General features: G+C 43.8%; 1 protein-coding gene across 13 annotated transcripts in view; it reads right to left on the bottom strand.

The window, feature by feature from the left end:
- The window catches only part of CIT (citron rho-interacting serine/threonine kinase), a 154,719-nt gene extending 133,097 nt beyond the window's left edge, over positions 1–21,622 (bottom strand). For 11 of the 13 annotated variants that reach the window (XM_070627103.1, XM_070627104.1, XM_070627106.1 and 8 more), the window contains exons 1-5: positions 21,536–21,622; positions 20,368–20,476; positions 14,903–15,041; positions 8,224–8,399; positions 3,524–3,625 (exon numbers count right to left, since the gene is read on the bottom strand). In XM_070627103.1, coding sequence (XP_070483204.1) covers positions 3,524–3,625; positions 8,224–8,399; positions 14,903–15,041; positions 20,368–20,463 — 513 coding nt within the window. In that variant the 5' untranslated portion in view covers positions 20,464–20,476; positions 21,536–21,622. The remainder of the gene's footprint in view (positions 1–3,523; positions 3,626–8,223; positions 8,400–14,902; positions 15,042–20,367; positions 20,477–21,535) is intronic. The other 2 variants (XM_070627109.1, XM_070627110.1) reach the window with 1 other exon arrangement.
- Positions 21,623–22,950: the final 1,328 nt, after the last annotated feature.

Below are 22,950 nucleotides of genomic sequence, written 5' to 3'. Positions count from 1 at the left end.
AACAAAAGAACTTCAGATTATTCGAGCTCTGGGTATTCCAGAATTGCCGATAAGGGATGGTAGATCTATAATCATATCTTAATTCCTGTGTGAGTTTGGATTTTTATATGAAAATTGTACCCTCAGCAAGCATTTTACTCCAAAGTACCAAAGTACTTCAGAAGAGAATGCAGACAAGGAAATAATTACAAGATCCCATCAGTAATACCTAATTGAGCCACTTAAGAAGGGTGTGAAAATGTCACTGCAGCCAGGCATCAATGTGCTGAGGCAACCAGAACTCCAGAAAACAGCTATTCTGAGATCATTCCTGTCTTGCAAGATGGCAAGTAGAAAAACTGAGAAGATTGTCATTAAGCTAAGGATGCCAACGCCAGTGTCGAAATCCAAAGGGAAGCCCACAGCCAAAAGGCCCAAAAAAGGAAGCCCCCTGCAGCAGGGAGCCTGTTCTAGCAAAGAAATGGGAGATAGTCCCAATACATGAGGTATTCCAGAACATTCCAGAAAGGCTAATTCCGAGCAGAAGTCCACAGCAGTTAAATCCATGATTAAAAAGAAAAAGAGAGCCAGCCCTGACGGGCTAGTGTTAAAGTTTGGCACGCTCCACTTTTGCAGCCGGGGTTGGGTTCCCGGGCACAGAACTGCACCACCCATCTGTCAGTAGCCATGCTATGGTGGCAGCTCACACAGAAGAACTAGAAGGACCTACAACTAGAATATACAACGATGTAGTGGGGTTTTGAGGAGGAAAAAAAAAGAGAGAGAGAGAAAGGAAGACTGGCAACAGATGTTAGCTCAGGGCGAATCTTTCCCAGAAAAACAAAAAAACGAAAAAGAAAAGGAAGGTTCTTACCACTGTGACAAAGCCAACTGGTAGAGATAAGAATGGTGACAACAGAGGGTTTAAAATTCTCAAAATGCCCAAATATTACCTTCCTAAAGAGGGTATTATTGCATGTGCTTTGAAAACCCTTGAGCTGTGGAGGAAAAAAAACCACTGCAGACAAAACAGGAAGAAAACTGTGAGGGAGTGTCATTCCCAGGGCCCCTCTGATCATCCTCACTGGCCACCATGGAGACAAGCAGTGGCTTCCCTGAAGCACCTGGGCAGCGGCTTGCCACCCGTGCCTGGACCTCTAGTCCTCATTCATCTGCCTTCCTTTACGTAGAACGCTCAGAATTTGCCATCATCTCCACCAAAACTGACCTTGATGGTGTGAGAGTCCCAGAGCATCTGAACAACGCTTACTTTTAAAAGCAGCAGCTGCATGTGATTGAACATCAAGAAGATGAACACTTCAAGCCAGAGGAAGACAAATGAGCCCATGGAGCAGGGCAAGGCAGACCAGAAAACTGCGGATCGCAACTTTCGCCAAAAATCAGAGCCCTTCCTAGCTCCAGGACTGCCTGTGGTGCCTCAAAAACAAAGCGTATCCTTACAAGCTGGTGGTTCTAAATCATTTGCAGAGCTCCAGCAAAAATACCCAAAACAACAGCAAACAAACCACAAAAAACCCTGCTGTTCCAAGGAAATTTCTTTTCTGAGAGCTAATGAAGTCTGTTCATCTACCCAAACATGAGGGGCTCTGCAAGATGCAGAGAGCACAAGGCAAATGTTGCGCATGCAGCAAATGTCCTAGAACACCACTGAGGCTAGAAATACACCAAGGTCATTGGTGAAGGTCAGGGCTCCACGCCTCAGCTCTCACGGAAGGAAAGCTTCCAAGACAATATTCAAGAAAAGGAAGTTTCAGGCCATAAATACAACAGGCGTTGGTTCTGAACGAGCTTGTGGCCAGTGCCAGGCCAGTTTCCCAAGGTATTTGTATAAGAACGTCCTCCCTTAGAAGGCTGGGTGGGGCCAGGGAAACTTCTCTACCAGCATTGGCTTCTCAAGTAATATGAAACCAGTGCAAATAAACTTGGTTTATTCCAGGTCAGAAATAAAGGTAGCAAAGTCCCCCAGAAATGGCCAGTGGAAATTCAAGATAAATAGGTGTCCACCTCTCTCTTATCCTCTTCTCTTACATGAGTCTCTATAAAAGTTCATCTCCAGGGGCCGGCCCCATGGCCGAGTGGTTAAGTTCACACGCTCTGCTTTGGCGGCCCAGGGTTTCGCCAGTTCGGATCCTGGGTGCGGACACGGCACCACTCATCAGGCCACGCTGAGGTGGTGTCCCACATAGCACAACTAGAAGGACCCACAACCAAAAAATATACAATGATATACTGGGGGAATTTGGGGAGGAAAAAAAGCAGAAAAGAAGAAGATTGGCAACAATTGTTAGCTCAGGTGCCAATCTTTAAAAGAAAAAAAAGTTCATCTCCATTCAAGGTAACAGAATACTCTTGTTTTAAAGGCTGAATCAGGAACAAAAACTGTTTCTAGGATATACTTCTTTAATTTAGGCATCTAAAACCCCAAGAACCTAAACAAGGCCCCCAAATGAATTTTAGCGTTCTATAAGTTATGCCACATCAGGAGAAATGATGGCACCATTCAAAAGAAGGAGGCAGATCTGTATGTACTGACATGGAAGGATGCCCGGGATAAACTGCTGAAAGGCAAAAAGCAAGCTGGAAAGCAAAGTAGAGAGTAATATACCATTTCTGTGAAACAAACTATATACAAGTGTTATAAATATAGACATAGAAATATCTATTTCCACGAGGCATAGTTAAGGGTCAGAATGAACATATACAATCATTAATATTTGCTTCCCTAGGGAAAGGGATTAGAAAGGTAGAGAACTGGGACCAGCCCAGTGGCATAGTGGTTAAGTGCGCACGTTCTGCTTCAGCGGCCCGGGGTTTGCCAGTTCAGATCCCAGGTGCGGACATGGTACTGCTTGGCTCGCTATGCTGTGGTAGGCGTCCCACATATAAAGTAGAGGAAGATGGGCATGGATGTTAGCTCAGGGCCAGTCTTCCTCAGCAAAAAGAGGAAGATTGGTTGCAGTTAGCTCAGGGCTAATCTTCCTCAAAAAAAAAAAGAAAAGAAAAGAAAGGTAGAGAACTTTCCCTTCTATTTCATACAGTTCTGCAGTGTTTGCATTTTCTTCTAATAGCCATACATTATTATCCCAATTTTAAAAATTAAAAACTTTAATAATGTGAACCAGACTGAGTGTGGTGATCATTTCACAATATATACAAATATCGAATCCTTATGTTGTATACCTGAAATTAGTATGTTACATGTCAATTATACCTCAAATAAAAAAAAAGTTAAAGCAAGATTCTATTAAAGATAATATGAGACTATTCCCAAACCAATGACTTCTCATTATTGCCCTTTAAGCCATAGCTACAACCCCTAACAATAAATGGGGCTGTTTCTAAATGGGCTATCACTTCATGTGTAGGACAAGGAGAACAGGAAGACACCTGAAACTCAGGAAGGCAACTGAATGAATAGGAGGTGTCATGGACCGCAGGGCAAGAACCACATTCAGTTCTACGCCTGTGAATCTGAGTATCACAGCACTAGACTAATTCTAGAGAGATGGATGTAGAGACTTACCAGATAGAGGTTATTTTTGTCCTGAAAGGCATACTGTAATTGGGGGATCCAAGGGCTTGTGCTCCGAGATAATATGTTCCGTTCTTCCTCAAAAAATGAAACCTAGGGGGAAAAAAACCCTTTAGACAATTATAAGATAAAGAATTAAATGTCGGGTGGAGGGCAGATGGCCTTTCCTCTCTCTTTAAGGCCTAACTGATGTCTTTAGTTTAAAAAAAAAAAAGTCATTACTTAACCCAGCATTCCACAAATCTCATTCATTCACTTACCTTGCTCACAATTTTGCCAGCTCCATATATATCTGTCTGATTATTTACCTAACGCCTTTCTTTAAAGTCACCTCACTTCTTTCCAGTCTAAATCATTCTCTTTCTCTTCATCTTCCCTTCCTTAACAATTCAGTCGTAGAGCCATTAGGTGGAGCAGAACAAGGTAAGTATCCATGCCAGGTGGTAGGGAGAGAGAGCCCGGTGACCCAGAACAGGGTGCCAGGACCAAGGAGGGTGAGGAGGGCAGCAACCATGTGTGGGGCAGCCCAATGTAGTGTATCAAGGGCCACGGAGGGTGAGGAAGACATCCACATGTAGGGATGGCCTGGAGCAGGGCATCTGAGCCCACCAAGGGGAGGGAGCAGCAGCAAAGACAGCAGATTGGATGCACACAGATGCATAAAATCAGGAAAAATTTTAAGGGTAATGTCAGAGAAGAGAGTTACAAACATGGAAAGGGTGAGAACTAGAAGGAACTCCATGAAGTTGGACTGGACTTGGAGGTATTGGCGTGAACACATTGTTTTCAGTAATAGAGATAGATGTAGAAATAAAAACAGATGTGTGTGTATGAGTGTGTAGGTAGGTATATTGTATATAGATTCATGTGTTCTCTAGCTCTGTCCATTGACACGGGTCTGGGAGCAGTGACATCCCAAATTGCAATGAAAACCCATAGTGCCCAGATCTTGACCCTAGAGCCTGAACACCTTGCTGTACCAGAAAGCAAGACAGTGGTTAAAGACGGGGATATGGCAAAAGAACACAAAAGCCAACCTAAGGAGATTCTCATTGGCCAACTTAGAGACAATCTGAGTACAAAAATATATGACGGTAACAAATTGTAACACATTGACTAAAATGGGAAGACACAAGTCCATACAGATATCAATAAATGAATAAACTGAAAGTTTTATGAGGAATGAGTATTGCCATAGTTTGAAAGTACTTCCCTACAAAATGCTTATGTCATTACAAAGAGGAAAGGAGTAACTCCACGGTGGAGAAGCATGGCAGACACCATCTTAATCAGCTGATCAAAGTGAACACCATCATGAATGTGACAAACTGAAATTGAGTCACCTGGGGGATGCAATGAGAAGAACAGAGCATCTCATCTGTGACATTCCTGCCAAAGATCTACAGTCTGAATCTAAACTTGAGCAACGCCAGACAAATCTAAATTTTACAAAATAACTGGCTTCTAATCTTCAGAATCGCCAAGATCATGAGAGTCCAGGAAAAATAAAGGAACTGTTCCAGAGTGAATTAGACTAAAGAGACAGGACAAGTAAACGCCATGTGTGATCCTGAACCAGATCCTTTTGCTCTCCAAGACCATGGAACAGTTGGTGAAATTTGAACGGGGTCTGAGGATTAGATGGTGGGAATGCATCATTGTCAGTTCCCTGATTTTGATGATTGGATTGCAGTTCGTAGGAGAACGTCCTTGCAAGAAACACACACTGAGGTGTTTAGAGGTAACAGGGCATCAGGCTGGCAACTTATTCAAATGGTTCAGGAAAACAAGTTACTACTACTGTGTATGACAGTTTTACATGTCAATTTGGCTAGGCAATAGCACCCAGTTATTTAATCAAACACTAATCTAGGTGCTGCTGTGAAGGCGTTTTTGTGGACGGTTACCATCTACAATCAGTTGACTTCAAGTAAAGGAAATTATCCTTGATAATCTGGGTGGGCCTCCCCAATCTGTCAAAAGGCCTTAAGAACAAAACAGGTTTCTCTGAGAAATTCTGCCTCAAGATTGCATTGTCAGCTCCTGCCCTACAGATTTTAGACCTTCCAGCCCCCACAATCAGGTAAATCAACTTCTTGAAATAAATAAATTTTATATATGTGTGTGTGTGTGTGTGTGTGTGTGTATACATGCATGTATACTCAGTGTATACATGTACATATATATTTTACATAATGTATAGTATATATACTATAGAACCCTGACTGATACACTGAACTTGCAACTTTTCTATAATTTGTGATTGTTTCAAAATAAAAATAATTTTAATTATATCTTCTTCTGGTTAGCTCGAACAATAACATCTGTGAACGTCCCAAGTTTTGATCTGCTGGTTAATATTAAACTATAAATGTTTTAAAATAGTTTCATCCAGGGACTGCCTAAAATCACCTTGCACGCCACCAGTGGCCTATCGAGCACATTTGGGAATCACCAACCCAAACCCATAAAGCTCCTACACCCCATTTGCTGATCCTCCTTTTTCCCTGGCACATCACAGTTGTTCGGGGAAGGCTGGCTGAACCGAGCAGTCCACACCTTTCCTTGCTCACCACTGACTCCTTGTCTGCCCCCCGCAGCTTCCATTAAAATAAACGGTCTCTGAGGACCTCTTCCGGCTCTCACAGAGCTTGGGCAGGTGTGCTGGCCTCTCCGAGGTGACAGGCCTTGTTTGCAGGACACTACCTCTCCCTACCTGCTCTCTGGCATGTCCTTTCACTCACGCCCTGTGCTGGCTTCTCTTCTCGTGCCCTTAAATTCTGCAGCCTCGCTATGGCTCAGTTAAGGACCCTACTTTTCTTTCACATTCACCCTCTTAAGGAATAGATGTGTGGCTTTCATTAGCTCCTATATGTGTATGATTTTAAAAACCCCAGCCCACACCTCACACACAATCATCTCCGGCCATTCACCTGGAGGAAGGCACACCTATTTGAATGTCTCTACTGCTTGCCTGCTTTATGGCATGTCGGATTATTTTCTTTTTACATGCACTACTTCCCATATGAAACATAAACATCATAAGGTCGGGGCTGCATCTAATGTCTCTTCTCAAGGACCTAGAAACACACCAAACACGACAGGGGCTCGGTAGGTGTGTACTGATGACAGATGGTTCTGAGGTGTTGGGAGGTTGAGTGAGCATCCTCCACTCCTGTTTTTCAAATGATGTGCAACGTCCTGTCATGCTTCCTTTCTGAGCAGTTGCTCACATTTCATTCCTAAACACAGGGCGCATCATTCTTGGACTCCGACAAGCAGCTTCCTGCCCTCCGCTGCTATTTTGATCAGAGGCCCCACAATGTCACTGAAGTCTTTAGACTCTGATCCCAACCTCCTTCTTCCAAAAGCCTATATGATCCCCAACCACCTCACAAATTAAACTGCAATTCCAAAAAACGGTTCTTGGAGGAATGGTGAGTTACTGCTTAATGGGTATAGAGTTTCTGCTTGGGATGATGAACAAGTTCTAGAAATGGATAGTGATTACGGTTGCACAACATTGTGAATTCACTTAGTACCAATGAATTATACCTTAAAAACGGTTAAAGTGGTAAATTTTACATTACATATATTTTATCACAATATCAAAAGGTTGTTGAGATTTTCCACCAATTACCCTCTCCCCACCTAAATGTCCTTATTTCCCCCCCCCATTTCCCAGTCTATTTGTTCTAAACCACTAAAAACAAAAACCGAAAAACACATCTGCATAGCATTCTAGTACTCAACCCTCCGGAACGTCCCACATGCCATACCTCTATCTGGCACATTCTCGTCACTTCTCTCTGCCCAGAACCCACATTCCTCTCAGCAGTGTGAACTTTCCCTAACTCACCCACATCTCTCCTCACTCCATCGTTTTGTGAATATGCTAACTGCTCTTCCCTTCTGGGATGCTTTAGCTCGTAAATGCCTGCTTTACGTATTTGCATTTTTCCTCCACGTTCCAAGGTTGTTTTTAAACCCTGAAACTAACAGCTATGGAGCTTCAATTCCGCTTGCAGGCTTCCCACAGAGCCGGGTACATTATGAGACACATGATGTGCACTCGAACGTCTGTAACTAATAAATCACTCTCTGAACTCCGCGGCTGATGGCTGTCTCTCTAGAAACACGGCAAATAAATCAATATGTCTGGAGCAGCAGCCTTGTTTAAAAGAAAGAAAAATACCACAACCAAAAAGATAACTTCTTCCCTGCTCTCAAATAAGCAACTCCCTAGCCACATAACAATTTTATTTAATTTCTTCAATGGCCTGTTTTAAAATCAAATACACACACCCACAACGCAAATACATAAAAATGTGTACAAAAGCAACCGCTATCTGCTTCACCCCACAATATGCATATTTCTGAATCCCCAGCTGATGGTCATGAAAGATCATCTTAAATTCATTAGTTAAAAGGCCAAGTTCGCTCTGAATAAAATACAACTACAGAACATGACAAAGAAACCAAGGAGAGCTTGTGAGCCTTCAAAATGAGTCAATATCAGGTCAAGAAGAGCTAAGAACGCGAGAGACCTTTCTGCCCGGGCAACCGTAATTAACTAGAGAGTCACAGAGGAAAATCTGCTCCATCCCAGGCTCAATTCAGCAGATCGTCGTCTCTGCAATGAACATTCTGGTACAGAAAGGGGAAAGGGCGGGATGTTAAAATGGTCCTACCTGCTCCTGGGCCAACAAGGCCTGCTTCTTCATGACTTTCATGGCATAGATATCCCCGGTTGCTCGCTCTCTTACCACCTGCACTTCGGCAAAGTGACCAGAACCTACGAGACTTCTGACTTCAAAGTCCTTTGCCGAAGGCTGGAGCTCCTGTAACTCAGCTATGGTGTCAGAATCTGCAAAAGATGGAAGAGTTACTCCCAGGTAAATAAAGCACTTCAAATACTTGCATCCTTAGGAAAGCAGAAGAAAAAAGAAAGAAAAGTGTTATGTCTTCCCTCACTGTCAAAAGACATTTAGTCACTTTCTCATCCGTCAAGAATAATTATAAAATCAGCACAAAAGTGTTTTTATATGTTAAGTTAAAATTAAGGGCTCCAAAAATTCCAAAGCACAGTTTCCATGGTAGCTATAATTTGAATCCTGTAGACTTAGAAAATAGGAGGAGAACACAAATCATGCTTTTCTCCCTCCTCTCTGAAGGTAGCAGGACAGTGTTTGGCCAGACAAGCTCATCAGCATTTAGACCAGTTTATAATGTGATGTAAGCAACCTGCTTCCTGTCTTAATCAACGCTGGAGTTGACTTCAGATCATTCTATTCTGATTACCTGTGCTCTGCTCAGTTTTCTCCCACCAGCCGGTTTTATCTCCCTTGGATTGTGTCATGAAGAGTAATGCCTTCCTTGCCTTAATATGTGGCAGTGCTACCAAAAAAAAGCCTTAGCCCAAGGAACCAAATGGAGCCCTGACATTTGCTCCGCAGAGCTGGCATGTCACACATCTGGAAGGGTTTGCAACCATCTTTTTCTTAACGTACACTTTTATTCCTTCTCCCAGTGCAGTCTCTCAGTTGGTGTCTTAATCTGCTTGAGCTGCTACAACAAAATACCACAGATGAGGTAGCTTAAACAACAGGCACTTAATCCTCATAGTTCTGGAGGCTGGGAAGTCCAAGACCCAGGAGCCGACAGATTCAGTTCCTGGAGAGGGCCCGATTCCTGGTTTGCAGAGGGCTGCCTTCTCACTGTGTCCTCACATGGCAGGGAGAGGGGGTGCTCTGGTCTCTCTTCCTCTTCTTATAAGGATGCTAATCTCATCATGAGGACCCCACTCTCACGATCTCATCTAAATCTAATTGCCAAAGGCTCCACCTCCAGATACCACCACATTGGGCGTACAAACACTCAGTTCATAACAGTTGGAGATCCTCAGCGTATGAAGTATGGACTAAATGGATGGCAGATTTGGAATCTAACATACATTTTTTAACACTCGAAGAACACTAAGCTGGCGCATTGCTGGATAGGCAATGACTCTAATGACCCGCAAGAATGGAAGGAAGTGGCTGTGGCTGACCAAAAAATTCAGTCCTGCACATTACAGGGCAACTGCATCATATACAGGGGTTACACTCCAGAGGAAGACAAGAGAAACACATAATCAAGATTATCCTGGCAAACCCCTCAGAAAGGTGCCATGTTGAAGACCAAGAGACTTGAAATTCCACAGGCACGGGAGCGGATCGCCATTTCTGTCGTTGGGCTCCAGATAAAGTTGGGAGCTACATTCTCTCAGCAAGACGTTCACACAATGAGAGGGACCGAGTTGAACAAAGGCAAAAGCCATTTTATACCCATGGTCATTGAGCAGCATATTGATGAATTAGCCAACGCAATTTTAATTGTTACCCATCCCTTTCTCTATTGCATGGGTGGAGTTGCATTAACTTGGATCAAAAGCACACATGATGAACTCCACTGCACAGAGTGTCTTCCCACCCACAGACCACACCTCTCACTTCAGCTAGTCATCCTGAAAACACCTTCCTTTGGTCCCTTGGGGAATCAGGCGAGAGCAGTGGGTAGATCCACATTAATTCATCGTGACCACCGTAAAAAATAAATCTAGAGCGCCTACACGGAGAATTCCATGCAGAAACAAACCTGAAAGCTGTACAATATTTTCCTTTTGCCCTGACATCACTGTGCCAAGCCCTGTCTTTCTTCCCTGTCCTTTTCCAAGTTTCTTTCAGATCAAGTGTTTGAGTTTTAAATTATAATTCCCCATATATGCTGGCTTGCAACTTTCTGAGTTGAACCTGATTTCATTATTGCTTTCACACGAGGCTAATCTCTCCTGATTCTCTGTTAGGCTTGGGGCCCCCAAGTTTCTTGCAGCCTTGTCCAACTTAATAACTCTAGGTCAGTGACTGGCAACTACGAGGCATCTCAATCACACAAGTAGACAAATTGCTCACAGGTAAAACCAGCCTGATGTTCTCAGAATTCCGAGACGCCATTCCAAATCGCAATGTCTTTTCCAAAGGCTTTGGATTATTAAGTTGAACAGGTGAGACACTAAACTCAAGTCTATGACTATAAAAAAAAAAAAAAACCACCTTCACAACTTCTCTCCATACCAGCAGCTTCTGTGACTCCAAAAACCACATCTCCCTTCATCCCTGCACATTGTTAGTCACAGTATTTAAGAGCCCAATGGGTACTGAACATTGAGGTGGAGCTAAAGACCCAAAGCACAGTAATGAAAACACAGTCAACAAGTGACTTTGGCAGATAAACATTTGGACCCACAGGGCAAAAGCCAACTCAGCTGAGTGTATTGCTTCCTTTTTTTGAAATTCAGAAATCCAACATCTCGACTTCTAGGAATCCATCCTTCACAGAAACACTAGCACATGTGCTCAAAAAAGAGACATATGAAGATGCTCATGATGAGCACTGCTTGTAACAGAAAAATAATCAGAAACAAGCTAAAGGTCCATTAATGGGAAAGTGGAATCAACCTGAAAGTCCACCCACATAAAAGAATATTAGGCACACGTTTAGAAGAATGAGGTAGCTCGTTCTCCACCAGAACACATGTTCTTTAAGGGTGGGGATTCTTGTCTGTTTTGATCACTACTGTAAACCTAGTACCTAAAACAAAACCGGGCACAGAGCAAGTGCTTCATAAATATTTGTTGAGTCAATATATCGCTAAGTGAGCAGAGCTGGTGGCAAGACATTACACGCATATGATCCATTTTGTGTAAAATTAAACAAGAGTGACGTTAGAACATGCATGGAAAAGGGGTGATAATCGCTACAGTGAGCTGATTGGTACCCGGGGATGCATTACACCGGCCCTCCGTATCCTCAGTTTCTGTATCTGCAGATTCAACCAACCTTGGACCAAAAGGACTACAGCGGTTGCATCTGTAGTTCTTGTCATTGTTCCCTAAACAATACAGTATAACAACTATTTGCATAGCATTTACATTGCATTAGGAATTATAAGTAATCTAGAGATGATTTAAAGTATACAGAGGATGTTCATAGGTTATATGCAAATACTACAGCAGTTTACATAAGGGACTTGAGCATCTGTAGATTTTGGTATCTGCAGAGGGTCCTGGAACCAATCCCCTGAGGATACCGGGGGACGACTGTCCTATTCTCTTTACCTTTAGATATGTTTGAAAATTTCCATAACAAATATTTTATAAAGACAAAAAAAAATTGCCACACTATGCGCCAAACTGTTAACAGTGGTTATCTCAGACAGGTAAGATTTTGAGGGATTTTTCTCTCACTTTGACCTTTTATGTTTAACTTTGTATTATGTTTACAATTAGGAAAAAAACCTTAAAATTATAATTTGCCCATAAGTACTAAAGTTGTGAGCATACAGAAGTTTTTGCCTACAGTGAATGGAGCTGAAAGAGGGTGGAATTTCAGCTACTGTCAAATCACCAAGAATAGCCCAACTTTGACAATTATCAACACTTTCCTTTGCATGTTTTAATATCACACTTGTTTATTTTTTACACAAATTATAGGATATTATGCTTGAGGCTTTGCCACTTACTTTGTTCGTTTAGCAATATAATCATTCAACCAATATTTATTGAGCATCTACTATGTGCCAGATACTGTCTTAGGCACTGGGGATAGAATAGTAATTAAGAAACAGAAATCCCTTCCCTGGTTCCCAGATGCTGGTTCCTTGCCCTCCCTTGGCCGGAGCCAAGGACGTTGCTTCAGGGCTATACTCTCTGTCTCATTTCCTCCAACAGTCCCCAAAGAAATCTCCATCTCTACCACAAGACTCAAGAAACCCAGGCCATAGCAGCTGTTGGACCCTTCTTCCCGTGGAAAAACGAAGCTTACTTTCCAAAACAGACACTCGAAAGGGGGAAAAAAATTACTAATGCAATCACCCTTTTTCAATCATAGCCTCTCAACCATTCTCTCCAGGAAGCCTCTTCAAAAATATGAAGCAGCTCCCTGAAAGAATTCTATTACAAAAATCTTCCTTTCACTAAGCCTAGCCCCCTGATTACTGAATGAGCGGAGAAGATCAACAGCTTTAAAGTAAGTAGAGGGCAGTCTCAAGACTAATGAAGGCAGCTATCGATGGCTCGGTCAATTGGCCTCTTACACAATCTCCCTTTCCTTCCCACTCCGTGCTTGAGAATTTAAATATTCAAGAAAATAGGTGGGAGTTTATTCAAACAAATATGGAATAACGAACAAACACCCCAAGTACATTTTAAAATTAAGGATAAACAATATATTAAATGTTGGTGAAGTTTATAGCTATCCTTACCGGGTAACATTTAGCGAGTGTCTCCATGTGCCAGGAAACACGCTAAGCCTGGTCTGTGCACTAACTCATCCAATCCCCACAAAGCCTTATTAGATACGCATTTTGCAGATGAGAAAATTGAGAACAGAAGGGGTACGCATAAATATCAAAGGTCCCTGGAGTGGACATACATCAATTTTACCTACCCACAACTCCCAGCTCCTCTGGGTACTTGCATATCCTCTATTCCACGAGGCCCTGGTAATCACAGTGCCCTGAACCCCCAGGCACCCAGATGAGGCTGATCACAATACTTCACATCCTGGCCCAGCGATTACTCAAGGGGTGGGCAAAGGACCCAAAGCAGAGCCAATGAGAGTCCTCTCTGGGATTGTTATTAATATAGATAGTGGAAGATAAACATTGGGCAGGGTGGTAGCCAGTCTCCAAAGATGGTGCCCAATGAACCACGCCTCCTGCAATTCATGCCCTTGTGTAGTTCCCTGGCACATGGAATCTGGGCAGCCCTCTGACTCATTTCAAACAATAGAAAGTGGCCAAAGAAACCCTATGTTCCTCCCAGGCCTATGCCCTATAAGGCCTGGCAGCTCCCACTTTCCTGCTTGTGGAAACCCTGAGGTACCATGTAGGAAGTCAAGACACCTCTGCTAGAGAGACCATGTAGATCAGAGGTCAGCATGATTTTTCTTAAAAGCGCTAGACAGTAAATATTTCAGGTTTCGTAGGCCCTATGATCTCAGTTCAGATTACTCAAATGCCTTGTAATGTGAAAGCAGCCACAGCAGTGCATAAACAAATGGGCATGGCTGTGTTCCGGTAAAACTGTTTACAACGCAGGCATTCCAGGCTGTAGTCGGCTGACCCCTTACGGAGAGACCACATGGAGGAGCCTCATGGAGAACAAGAGGCTGTGAGACTTCAAGAGAGAAAGGCCCAGTCGTCCCAGAGTCCCAGATAAGCCCAGCCTTCCAGCCAACATGCCAGACATTGAGTGAGCTATCAGAACATTCCAGAAGACAGCGCCACCCCTCTCCCGTCCCCCATGGCTAGAATCATGGCCTACGTCTCAAGAAGCAGAGGAATCCCCAGCTGAGCCCAGCTAACCCACAGAATCTGGAGAGGTAACACAATGATTATCATTTCAAGCTACTAAGTTCAGGGTGGTTGGTTGCACCACAAAGTCATATATGGCGGGGTTTCTCAAATTTGACATTATTGACATTCTGGGCAGATAATTCTGTGTTGTGAGGGACTGTCCTGTGCATTGTAGGATGTGCAGCAGCATCTCTGGCCTCACTCATTAGATGCCAGTAGCAACGTCCTCCCCAGTTTTGACAACCAAACGTGTCTCCAGACATTGTCAAGTATCCCTGGGCGCACAAAATCAGCACTGGTCAAAAAACACTGGTATAAAGTCAAAAACAGCAGCCTCCCCACCACGTGGAAGTCAAGCACAGTTAAGAGCAGGGCTGACTTAAGACCTTCATAGGCCCTCCCCGGGCACTTCTGCCTGGTCAGCCTCTTCACCCATAAAGCAAAAATCAAAAATTGTATTTTATGACTGCATTAGGATAAAGATGAACATATTACAGAATCATGATACATTATTATTATAGCCATATTTTTCTTATGATTTTAAAATAGATCAAAATTAAACTAAAGAAAATAAATTAAATTTATTAAAATTCAATATTGTGAGACCTAAGCACTACGCCTACTATACCTAATGGATAAGTCAGCCCTGCGTGGATGGACGGCTGGGCCAAACGACGTCATTTAAGTCCCTGGAACCAGCCATGCCTAAAGTTAGACCCATCCCTGGATTATTCAGTTTCATGAGCCATATTCACTTTTTGGCCCGAGCTAGTTTGAGTCGAGTTTCTGTCGCTTGTGACCCAGGGGTCTGACTTTACCGGTCTTCCAACTGCAACACGTGAAAACGGACCGTGAAGGTGGGTCTCAGACCAGAGTTTTCACCCACTCCACTAACCACTAACGCATTCTGCCTCTGGCATCCTGCCAGTTTTCTCTAGCAGCACAGTTTTCAAGAAAAAGTTCCCCAAACTTACACTTCCGGACAAAGTTGCTCACGTGTTTAATCTTCATCAGAGCAGGCTGACTGCATTCTTCAAAGAGAACAAAGAGGGCATCTAATATTCCTTCTCGGGAAAGAGACATCTGCTGTTGACTCATAAAGGGTGGTTTCCCCTAAAAACAGCAAACAGCAGATGGAGACACTGTCAATAATGAAAAGCTTTGATCAATAACATCCACACAGAGTAAATTACAAGCCACCAACTCAACTAGCTGCTCACGACACACGCTAACAGCACAATTCCGTGGCTTCATTCTTTAGAGCGACATCAACTGACGGTCATTAAGTTCTCACTTGTACGATTCCATTACTGTGGGTTCTTTCACCAGCACCCAGGAAGAAAAACTTCACAAGCACGCTGTTAATAAGAAAAGGCCCTTCTTTCTTAAGGGTCTGAGGCTCGTGGAAACACTTACTCTGGACCCTGCTGGTCCTGACATGTCTCCACGTCTCTACAACAGGAAACAACGATTGCCACTTCTTTCAAATGTGCCCAGAGGTCTGTTATTACGACTTCAGTTTCTTTAACTCATTCAAACAATCTAGAGTAGAGTGAATGGAGTGACTATATTAAAGCTGAATTTATTCAAGATCTGGAGGAACAGTTGAAACCGGCAGACTGTATCTAGCCCACAGACATGCTTTGTTTGGCCTGTAGTATTTAAAATAATTTGAATTATCTGCCAGTATTGAAAAATCAAGAGGTTTCACCAAAAATGGGGGGGGGGGGGTGTTTGGCTTCTCTTGAAACACTGGCAGATCTAGCAACATGGCCCCACATTCCTGCCTGTTGATGCTGAGCTGAAGCTGAGTAACACTCCTCCGGGTAGCGAATGTGTTCTGCATTCCACCGCAGCCCTGACCTGCAGTCTTCCATCTGGTCCGCTTGACTCCTTTATACTCACTGCCTGGCCCCCAAAGATATGAGTTTGCAACTCCTGGTCCAGAGCAATGGTTCCCGTGTGCCAAGCCATGGATTGGGGCGGGGGTGGGGGGGTCTCTCTGCAAAGATGGCCATCAACAGTTTTTCTAACTCTGAAGGCACTTGCTGCTGCTCCATCATCTAAAGGAGTCTGTCTCCCTCCCCTTGAATCTGTGCTGTCTCTGTAACTCACTTCAACCAACAGAACATGACATAAGTGACACTGTACCAGTGCTGGGTGGAGCCCTTAAAAAGTCTGGCAGCTTCTGCGTTTGGTCTTTTGGGAAGCCAGCCACCACGTAAAGAAGTATGGGCTAGAGCAGGGATCAGCAAACTATGATCCATGGGCCAAATCTGGCCTACTGCCTGTTTTTATAAATAGAGCTTTACTGGAACACAGCCACGCCCATTAATTTACATCCTGTCTATGGCTGGTTTTGTGCTACAATGGCAGAGTTGAGTTGTTGCAAGAGACCATGTGGCCTACAGAGTCTAAACTATTTGTTATTCACAGAAAAAAATTACAAGCCCTGGGTTAGACTTACTGAATAATGGAAGAGCTCATAAAGAAGAGAGGCCAGGGGAAAGAACTCTGAGGTGCCCCAGCTGGCAGTCAGCACCCAGATGTTCCAGCCCCAGCCAAGCTCCAAACTCAAGATGGCCCCTTGAGTGACCTCAGCTGACGTCAAAGGGTGGAACAGAAGAAGCGCCTGGTTGAATCCAGCAGCCAACTCACAGAATCATAAGTAAAATTAAATCATTGTTGCTTTAAACTTTGTGAGTGGTTTGTTACACAGCTCTGGATAACAGAAACAGACTGGCTACATTTGAATCATCTGGAGAACTTAACTGGAAAAAAACACAAAAAACAGACTCTCTGATCCTATCCCCAACCTACTGAATTGGAATTTTCCAGTTTGTAGCTTAGAATCTGTTTTATTAACACGGCCCCCAAGAGATTCAAACCTCAACTAGATTTGTACAGCACTGGGTCGCAAGACCACAATATCTGTCACTTAGTAGTTCTGCCACTAACTCAGAAATACAGTAAGATTCTTTGTTTCTTCTCTTCTTTAATGAGTTTAGACTAGAGCAGCAATTCCCAAATACAGTACTGATTCTTTTTTTTTTCTTTTTTTTGAGGAAGATTAGCCCTGAGCTAACATCTGCTGCCAATCCTCCTCTTTTTGCTGAGGAAGACTGGCACTGAGCTAACATCTGCTGCCAATCCTCCTCTTTTTGCTGAGGAAGACTGGCACTGAGCTAACATCCATGCCCATCTTCCTCTACTTTATATGTGGGACGCCACCACAGCATGGCATGCAAGCGGTGCCATGTCTGCACCCAGGATCCAAACCAGCGAACCCTGGGCCGCCGAAGTGGAACGTGCGCACTTAACCACTGTGCCACCAGGCCAGCCCCTGAATTTTCTTTTTCAAATTTTTTTTTTTCCTTTTTCTCCCCAAAGCCCCCCAGTACACAGTTGTATATTCTTACACCCACAGTTGTGGGTCCCTCTAGTTGTGGTATATGGGATGCCACCTCAGCATGGCCTGATGAGCGGTGCCATGTCCACGCCCAGGATTCGAACCAGTGAAACCCTGGGCTGCCACAGCAGAGCATGTGAACTTAACCACTCAGCCACAGGGTTGGCCCCTACAGTACTGATTCTTAACAAAGTTTTCAAGGCTGCCGTGAAATGAGAAAAAATGACCACCACATAATGCCTCTTTTATAAAGCTAAATGTATTCACATTTTAAAATGGCCCTTTATCTGGAATGATGTCCTTCCTCTCTTGGTGTTTCTTAAAATGTCCTTTCTTTATGAAACAAAAGGACCAGAAGATAATAAGGTTGTTTTTTTTTTATCTTTTTTTTTTTACATCCTTTACTTGGCAAAATAAAAAGTTGGAAAACCTAGATCAGCCCTGCAAACTTGTGAAATTTCGCTGGCTCGAAAATCTAAAGTCTGTTAACTACTGACCTAGAACTTCTTGGAAAATAGTTTTAATTAGCAGGGGAAAAGAGAAACTGAGACTCAGTCTAAAGAACTTCCCTGACGGAAAATCAAATCACTACTCTATCTAACCCTCATTAAAATGGCACTGTTTGTGGCAAAAAAACAGTGTCCTCACCTGTCTACAGGAGGCAGATGTTAGGTGTACACTACACCTGCAAATAACAGATTTCCCGGGGACACGGAGGAACTCATCATTAACAAGAGATGAATTGAGGACTTACCCACAATCCTTACTGTTACAGTGACACTTAAATATAAGATACACTTAAACTCTGACACATGCTGCCAGTATTGCCCAGTGGTTACACAACCAGCCTTTGGAGTCAGAGAGACCAAACTGGAGCCCAGCTCTGCCATTTACAAGCTGCGTGATCTTGGGCAAGTCCTTGCCTCCCTTGGATCTGCCTCCTCTTTAAAATGTAAATAAATATAGTCCCAAGCCAGCCTTAATGGCCCCATGGTTAATGTTCAGTGCTTTCACTTCTTCAGCAGCCTGGATTCATTTCCTGGGCTGTCAGTAGTCATGCTGTGGTGGTGGCTCACATAGAAGAAGTAAAGGACTTACAACTATGATATACAACCACACAATGGGACTTTGAGGGAAAAAAGAGGAAGATTGGCAACAGTTGTAAGCTCAGAGTGAATCTTACCCTGCAAAAAAAAAAACATAGTCCCTACCTCTGCTATGAGGCTGAAGAGAGATAACCAGGAACATGCTGGCTCTGTGCCTGGCACACTGGAAGCCATAGCTATTACACAATTAGCACATTTTAAGCCCTTAATAAATGAGTGATTATTCTGTAATAAGTTGGGAACGTTTTAGGATAAAACATAAAGCAGCTAAAAAGTGGCAGCACTCCAGTCAACTATGGTTAGAGATAGACTAGTCATCTGTGAAAAATATCTCAACTTAAAATGGTGATGGGGGTCCAGCCCCATGGCCGAGTGGTTAAGTTCGCACGCTGTGCTTCAGCAGCCCAGGGTTTCACTGATTCGGACCCTGGGTGCAGACATGGCACTGCTCATCAGGCCACAGTGGGGTGGCATCCCACATGCCACAACTGAAGGGACCCACAACTATAATATACAACTATGTACTGGGGGGATTTGGGGAGAGGAAGCAGAGGAAAGAAAGGAAAAAAAAGATTGGCAACAGTTGTTAGCTCAGGTACCAATGTTTAAAAAAAAATTAAATAAATAAATAAATGGTGACAGGGATCATCCCCACAGAACAACCTAAGCTTTCAATTTGTCCCTATTCTGATCCATTTGAACACTCCCCAATGCCAATATTTTGATCAAAATGTCATCAAGAACATATTAGCATTTATTATCATACAGGTATTCTACATAAATACCTTCCTAAATATAATTACTGCTAAGTGAACATAAATTTATTATTACTGTAACTAATACTATTTCTACACTTAGTATTAACAATAGTTACCATTAATAAAGGGCTTACCAAAAGCTGGGCAAAGAGCTAAGTGCTTTACACGGATTATCTCATTTAATCCTCACAATAACCCGTGAATTAGGTGCTATAACCTCTATTTTAAAGAGTGGCAGGGGCTAGCCCCATGGCCGGCCGAGTGGTTAAGTTCTCGTGCTCTGCTTCAGCGGCCCAGAGTTTCACCGGTTCGGATCCTGGGCATAGACATAGCACCGCTCATCAGGCCATGCTGAGGCAGCGTCCCACATAGCAGAACTAGAAGGACCTACAACTAGAATACACAACTATGTACTGGGGGACTTTGGGGGGAAGAAAAAAAAAAAAAGATTGGCAACAGATGTTAGCTCAGGGTCAATCTTTAAAAAATAAATAAATAAATAAATAAAGAGTGGCAAACGGATTCAGAGAAGGCAACTGACCCACTCAAGGTAACACAGCTAACAAGTGCTAGGGCCAGGATTCAAACCTAAATCTTCACCACTGCCTATATAGTCCCCCTGACTTATGAACACATGAGTCAAATAAGGATTTCTACATCAACAATATTTCGTCTACATCAGAAACAGAAGAATTAGAAATCGACTTGGAAATAATCTCCTGATATTGTTTTAATATTTCTGGGATGATGGAAATGTTTTATATCTTGAGAGGAATGTGGGTTTCACAGCTGTGGTATTTATCAAAACAGTTTTTTTAATCTAGAAAATAAACATCCCTTGAACGAAAAACAAATATGATTACACCTGCAGCAATTTTGGTCAAAAGAGTGCCTTTGTTCATTTTTCCTTCTTTAATAAAAGGACAAACTTTAGTACAGAAGGATAAAGTGTGAGAAATGATTAAAAACTATCCCTTCAAGGGCAAGTTCAGTTATCCACTCCTGTCTGCACAGTGGCTCCTTTTTCCAATACTATGAGCGCATATAAAATATCAAATGGGACTTCTCTTAGAAGATTAGCCTCAGTTCTATAATAAAAGCAAAAGTGAGTGACAAGGAGGGTCCAAGGAAACAAAGGCAGGTGAGCAGAGCTGGCAGCCTGTTACCTGGAAGAAATGATTCAGCCTGGAGGCCCGGCTAGCGATAGGTTCAGCAGCACCAGCGTCCAGCAGGTTCCGAGCCCCATACTTGAACTTCAACATCTCCCCACTGGTGCTGAAGGGAGACAGGAGAAGGTCAAGTGTAAAGCGCAGCTTTGAGGAGGAAGGACTTGGGAGACTCCAATCTCTCAAGAGATCAGGGATAAGGAGGTGAAAATCAGCCACCACACAAGTCCTGGGAAGCTCAAACAGGTGATGGATATTAAAAACCAGATTTCGATTCACTGTAACAGGAGGTGGTACACTTACCTGATACTCTTGCTTACTTACAAGTTTGTTTATTATCTGCCCCCCCTTAGAATGTAAGCCTCACAAAGGCAGGGAATTTTATCCTCACATAGTGGGGACACATATAGCCCGGGCACATAGTAGGTGCTGATAAATAGTTATTGAATGAATAACTGAAAATACGCAAATTACATAATAAGTTGGAGGGTGATAAGAGCCATAGGGTTAAAAAAAATTGATCAGGGTGAGAGCAATTGGGGCATGAGTGTGTGTGCACAATTTTTAACAGTGTAGTTAGAGTAGACTTCACTGGGAAGGTAACATTTGGACCAAGAACTGAAGAGAGTGAGCAGCAAGTGTTGCTGATATCTGGGGAAAGAAAAGAATCTGGGCAGAGGGAACAGCTGAAGCCAAGGATCTGGGGCAGGACGGACCGGGCCTTCCCTAACAACAGCAAGAAGCCCTAAGGGGCTGGAGCAGAGTGAAAGAGGTGGAAGTAGGGGGTGACGGCTGGGGACCGAGAGTATGAAGACACTAAAGAAAACTGTTCGCATCACGCAAATAAGCAGCTGCCGGACTGGACAGAATAATGCAGGTAATGCGGACATGAGGCAGGGCAGAATACACATAGGACCCCACCCAGTTTAGGAGAGGGACAATTCCTCCTGCCCCGGGCACCACCTGGCTGACCTTCCGCTCCCGAGGAGGGGGGCGCGCGCCCCGCCAGCCCGGGAAGACCCTCCGGGCCCCCAGCAGCCCTGGGGCGGGACCGCCGCCCTCCCGCAGCGGGAGGGAAAGCCGGGATTGGTGCGGGCGGACGAGGCCCTTCCCCCGGCCTCGCAGAGAGGGGTGAGGGAGAATTCGGGGTGGGGGGGACCACACTCACGCTCAGCCGACCCCGCCAGTCTGCGCTCTGCTCCGCCCAGCGCCTCCCGCCGCCGCGTTTGAACCCGGGGAACGGCGCGGGCGGGGCCCAGCGTGCCTGAACCAATCAGAGTGCCTGCTCCTATGATGGACAACTGCACTTCAGCCAGGCCCCGCCCAAGCCCTTAAAGGGTCGGAGGAAGTGAAAGAGAGAGCCAATCAAATTGCCTCTTCCTTTGACTCGTGACCAATGGGAAACCGGGAAAGGCAAAACCCGGCAGGGCAGGTCTTGAAAGTTTGAAATTGGCGGTTAAGCAGGATGCTGTTTAGGGACGCTTCTGTTTGTGTCTAGGGTCCCTGGAGAGTTCGCCCGGGCGGTGTCCCCTGTTTGCATGGCTACCTATGAGGAGGAAGACAGCCAGGCCACTCTGCTTGGTCTTCTTGTTCCTCAATCCTGGCTAAAGTCGAAGTACTTGTTACTTTGGTAAACCAACTGGTTCTCTGCTACAGCTGAGACAGCAGATGTTTTGAGTTTGAACTTCCACCTGCCTCGGCGACTGCCTCTCCCGGCTGATTGTCCCGCAAGGAATAGGTGAAGGTATGGGGACTGTCTGAAAGGACAATTTAAAATAAAGACAGAAGTCACTTCACTAAAGAGGACAAATGGCCAACGAACATATGAAAAGGTACTCAACATCATTCGTAATCAGGAAATGAGAAAACTAAAACCACAAGGAGATGCAATAACGTGCATCCAGATGGGGGGGCGGTGGGGACTGATGGTGTTTAGAAGATATGAAGCTGCATGCATTCATACATAGCTGATGGGAGTGTAAATTAGCACAGTCTCTGAAAAAGAGTTTGGCGCTGTTTCCTAAAGTTGACGATAGGCACATTATGTGACTCACTCCTGGGTATAACATGCCTTAGAGAAGCTCCTAATTATGTACACCAAGAGACGTGTACAAGAATGTACAAGTGGCGTTGCACAACATAATGGCAAAAAAAGATGGAAGCAACCCAAACGTCCGTCAGCAAGAGAAAGGAATGAAAAGGAATAAACCACAGCTGAACACATGACATAATGAATTTCAAAACAATACTGAGTGAAGGAAGCAAGACAACAGAATAAAGTATGAGTCCATTAACATAAATTTCAAAAATGGACAAAACAAAATAAGGTTGTCTAGAGAGAGATATACATACAGGTGAGAAAACCATAAAGAGCAAAAGTCAGGGTAGTGGTTACCTGGGGCTGGGATGGTGGCCTTTCAGGGTGTCGAGGTTCTGCTATGATCTAATTCTTATCCTGGGTGGTAACAATATGGATGTTTTATAATTAGTAAATAGTGTGTATATATATTTATATATATATATATGTTCTATTTATGTATATAAAAATTTTTAAGGGGGAGGCAGTTCCATTTGTGCTTTCCT

Source organism: Equus przewalskii, chromosome 7, assembly GCF_037783145.1.
Source record: "Equus przewalskii isolate Varuska chromosome 7, EquPr2, whole genome shotgun sequence".
Lineage (NCBI taxonomy): Eukaryota > Metazoa > Chordata > Mammalia > Perissodactyla > Equidae > Equus > Equus przewalskii.
The sequence above is the reverse complement of the archived record's forward strand: the minus strand, read 5'-3'. Positions and strand labels throughout refer to the sequence as shown.